At 46.3% G+C, this 3,930-nt stretch overlaps 1 protein-coding gene across 2 annotated transcripts; it reads right to left on the reverse strand.

Annotated features, from left to right (window-relative positions):
- Nucleotides 1–3,541, reverse strand: LOC133899670 (mitogen-activated protein kinase 2). Of its 2 annotated transcripts, XM_062340698.1 has the most exons (6): nucleotides 2,996–3,538; nucleotides 2,335–2,464; nucleotides 1,794–1,931; nucleotides 1,291–1,623; nucleotides 761–944; nucleotides 1–476 (listed from the first exon to the last, which is right to left on the reverse strand). In XM_062340698.1, the coding sequence occupies exons 1-6, from the start codon at nucleotides 3,205–3,207 to the stop codon at nucleotides 304–306; spliced, it is 1,170 nt and encodes a 389-aa protein (XP_062196682.1). In that variant the 5' UTR covers nucleotides 3,208–3,538; the 3' UTR covers nucleotides 1–303. The 2 variants fall into 2 exon arrangements, with proteins under 2 accessions (XP_062196682.1, XP_062196683.1); XM_062340699.1 differs by lacking the exon at nucleotides 761–944 and having other exon boundaries at nucleotides 2,996–3,541.
- Nucleotides 3,542–3,930: the final 389 nt, after the last annotated feature.

The raw sequence follows: 3,930 nt of genomic DNA on the forward strand, positions 1-3,930 counted from the left end.
TGGAGAATGTAGTACCAAAGTCCATAGGCAGTGACAAGCACCTGAAGTTCTTAAGCATACAATCGAAGGAGGTAGGTACAACAACCTAACAAGATGCAGATAAGCTGCCAACTTTCTCCACTATAAATTATTGATCTTGTTTCACAAATGTCCAATGTTTTTGACGTCAGGGTGTCGTCATCGACAAGCCAGATGTGAGATGATGAAGGGTGGTCACTTGTATATTGCAGCTGCCTCATGCCTTTCCCTTGGACTGGATAAACACGCCATTCTGGTTAACACCTTTTTTACATTGGAAACTATTTAGTGAATTGGTTCAGGGTTGAACTTGAGAGACTCCCTCCATATGAGCTCCTTGATATCTTCTTCGGTGAGCGATGGCTGCTCGAAATCGAAGCTGAAAGGCGCCGGGCAGACCGGTTCATCATTTATCTCATGAAGGGACGCCAAGTATGGGTGGCAAAGAGCCTCATCAACTGCAATGCCACCAAAAAAGGAGTAGGTTAGTATCCTTAAAGAAAATGATGCTTGTGATCTTCCTCAAGGATTTGTTACATGAATGTTTACTTCTAGCATCTTAGGGGCATGTAAGACTAAAAAAATGAAGAATTTCAGATGATGATTCATACGTGCCTGCGTGGATGAGGATGATTGTGCTAGGATTTAGCTTAAGCTAAATGCCAACAAAATCTACCTCATCCAAACAGGGCGTGTCACACATTTTGCAATGCAGCAAGTTCATGCAGGGCTGCAAGATTACCAGTAATCCTTTTGCTCGGATCAAACACAAGCATCCTCTCAAGCAAATCCATGGCACCACTAGACATAGTGGGAAACCGTGCACGGAATTGTTGCTTGGGGTATTGAGGAAGGGACCTCACGTATCTGCGGGCGTTATCGCTTCGGAGGAACCCAAGGCTCGTGTCATCTGGTGAGCCTACCAGCTTTTGGATCAAGAATGAAGAAGAGTTACAAAAACAGAATTGACAACATTTGTGAGACATTACCATTCAAATGTTAGTTTGAACAGCCAAGATAATCACATGCTTCATGCTTGCACCAAATGGTAGTGCTTAAAAAGAAGGCACATGTGTAAATTCCAAACTCAGCTTAAATCTGTTTATAAGACTCTTTTCATTTTCACATGTCTAACATGGATCTGTATGTCATCTATGCTAATCTGAAACTGAAATATTGTAGCCTCAGGTCCTTGAGCAAAATGGAACAAAATTTTGCCCAAAAATGGCGAGGATGGAAACAAAACTTAGAACTGTGAAGCAGTGACCATACCTCAGTTATTAGCCTCAGCTGATGAACATAATCTTTTCCAGGAAACAGAGGCTCTCTTGTCACAATCTCACCGAGGATGCAGCCTACTGACCACATATCAATAGCTTGAGTATACTCTGAGCAATTCAGCAGGAGTTCAGGCGCTCTGTACCATCTAGTAACGACATACTCCATCATAAAATCAGTTTCAGTTGTGGTCCTTGCAAGGCCAAAGTCCCCAATCTTAAGATCACATTTGGCATTTAACAGCATATTGCTTGGCCTGAGGTCTCTGTGCAAGACATTTGCCGAGTGCACGTACTTCAATCCTCGAAGCAGCTGATAGACAAAGTACTACAACAGGGGAAAATTAACAGTCAGATTACCAGCTGCAGCCTGCAGTGTGTGAAATGTCGATGGAAAAACAGAAACAGAAAACAAATGGCAATAGAAATTTAAGAAGTCAATAAAATGTTGCAAGGTGGACTGCATCCCGGATCATGAGTTGAGACAAAACACCGCACCTGACAATGATCATCAGTTAGTGGCTGGTTTGAGCGTAGAAGGTGATGGAGATCAGTGTCCATCAACTCGTAAACAATGTAAACATCGTTGAAGTTCTCCCTCCTCGGCGGGCGTATGATGTCCTTTATCGAAATAACCTGCAGAAAAGGGGTAGATGTAAACAGTACAAAGTCGTTATCTGATCTAATCATGTATCATATCACAAGACTTAAGACAAAACATAGGTTCAACATTATTAGTAGAATTCAGATCAGAGACTAATGGTGCCAAACTACTAAATATCTTAACCAAGAACAAGATATTTAAGATGGAACAATTGCGGTGATTTTGGCACCAATATAATTTCTAGAAGCAATGAAGGAAGTATTGTCAAGTCCCACTTGGATGAAAAGAAATGAATGGTTTTGCTTCGAGAGAGAATCACCAGAAATTTTGGCAGATCTCCTCAGGACGGTTTACCTTTGCAATGAACTACAGAGGTAACCATGGTCAATACAGAGACTGCCAAAAGAGCCACAGGAGTCACAAGAGATAACTCACATTTTCATGATTCATGTGCCGAAGCAGCTTAATTTCTCGCAAAGTGCGTTTCGCGTCCATCTGATTGTCGAACGCGTTACCAATCTTCTTGATGGCGACCTCCTCGCGAGTCTGCGCATTGACAGCGGCACTGGACAAAGGAGGATGGAAGGAATCATCACCATATATAAACTCGGCATGAAATGCAAAAATGCATTTCTTGTTGTCTCTGGACCTATGAACATTGAATATATGTCGCCTGTAGAATTGATCGTTTTGCACACAAATTAAGGAGTGATCGTTGTCGATCGGCATAGACGATGAACCCATCCTGGCCCGACCTACACAGACTGCACGACTGCACAGCCGAGCCATGTTTCAATCAGAGACCATGAAGATTAACTGACGAGTGGCTTGTAAGCGAGAGGTTTAACGTTCACGTCGGTAAACCAGACGAGACGAGCGACTACAATAGGAGCGACTATAGTATTTGTTCTTATCAATATTAAATTTACTTTTTGTGGGGAGCTAGGGCCCATCAACAGAGCCCTCGCGCGTCGCTCAGGTGTCTGCATCAACAAGAAGTTTTCATGCGAAGATGAAGACGATGAACCCATGCACAAACGCAGAGAGAGAGAGAGAGAGAGAGAGAGAGAGAGAGAGATGACGGGGACGGACGCACCAGATGATGCCGAATGCGCCGCGTCCGACGGGCCGGATGGGCGGGATGTACTTGGCGGAGACCTCGAAGAGGTTGCCGTAGATGTTGTACTGCACGTAGCGGCCGCCGTGCGTGGGCGTGCCCTTGATCTGCGCCTCCCCGCCGTGGCCCAGCCCCAGGCACCCTCCTATCCCAGCTCCACCGCCTCCGCTTCCTCCCCCCTCCATGCGCATCGACCACCTCGCCGGCGGCTGGCGTCTGTCTCTCTCTGTGCCCCCAAGAAACCGAGAAACGCCGGCCGCACAAGCTCAGAGGAAGCACAAGGCGAGAGAGAGAGAGAGAGACTCGGAGGAGGGAGGAGGCGTGGTTGGTTGGACGGAGGTCCGGAGGGAGGAGATAAGGGAGAGCGTTGGGGAAAGTTGAAAAAGGCGGGAGCTTTTTCTCGAGGGGAAGTCGAATGCCCGTGACGACCAGCGGCAGCAAAGAGGAGTTGGTTGCTGTTGATGTTGCTCCTCCCTCCTGGGGCTGCAGCCGAAGGGATCTTCCAGGCCATTCCTCTCTCTCTCTCTCTGCTCTTTGCTTTCCTCTCCCCTTCATCACTTCGTGCATGCGGTATCCTTCTTTTTGACGCGCACATGGGGGTTATTTCTCCATCGGTTCAGCTCCGCTCGGCTCAGGTGCGGTCACTGTCGCAGTGCTTTGCCGGCCGGTGTCTGAGCTGTCTAGTTTCTGACAGAGAAAACAGAGGAGATGGACAGAAGCTACGGCCGCATGGGGAAGAATGGTCGACATGGAATTGTTCTTGACATCTTTTTTTGTTTTTTGGTTCTAGGAATACGTCTATGTAGGATCCATACCACATTTATACTCTACTCTAAAGTCATAACACATAGCTAGACGTGTGTACCCTAACTAAATAGGCCACTCTGCATCGACCACAGGGATCAAATTCAAGA

Source organism: Phragmites australis, chromosome 18 (genome assembly GCF_958298935.1).
Source record: "Phragmites australis chromosome 18, lpPhrAust1.1, whole genome shotgun sequence".
NCBI classification, from domain to species: Eukaryota; Viridiplantae; Streptophyta; class Magnoliopsida; order Poales; family Poaceae; genus Phragmites; species Phragmites australis.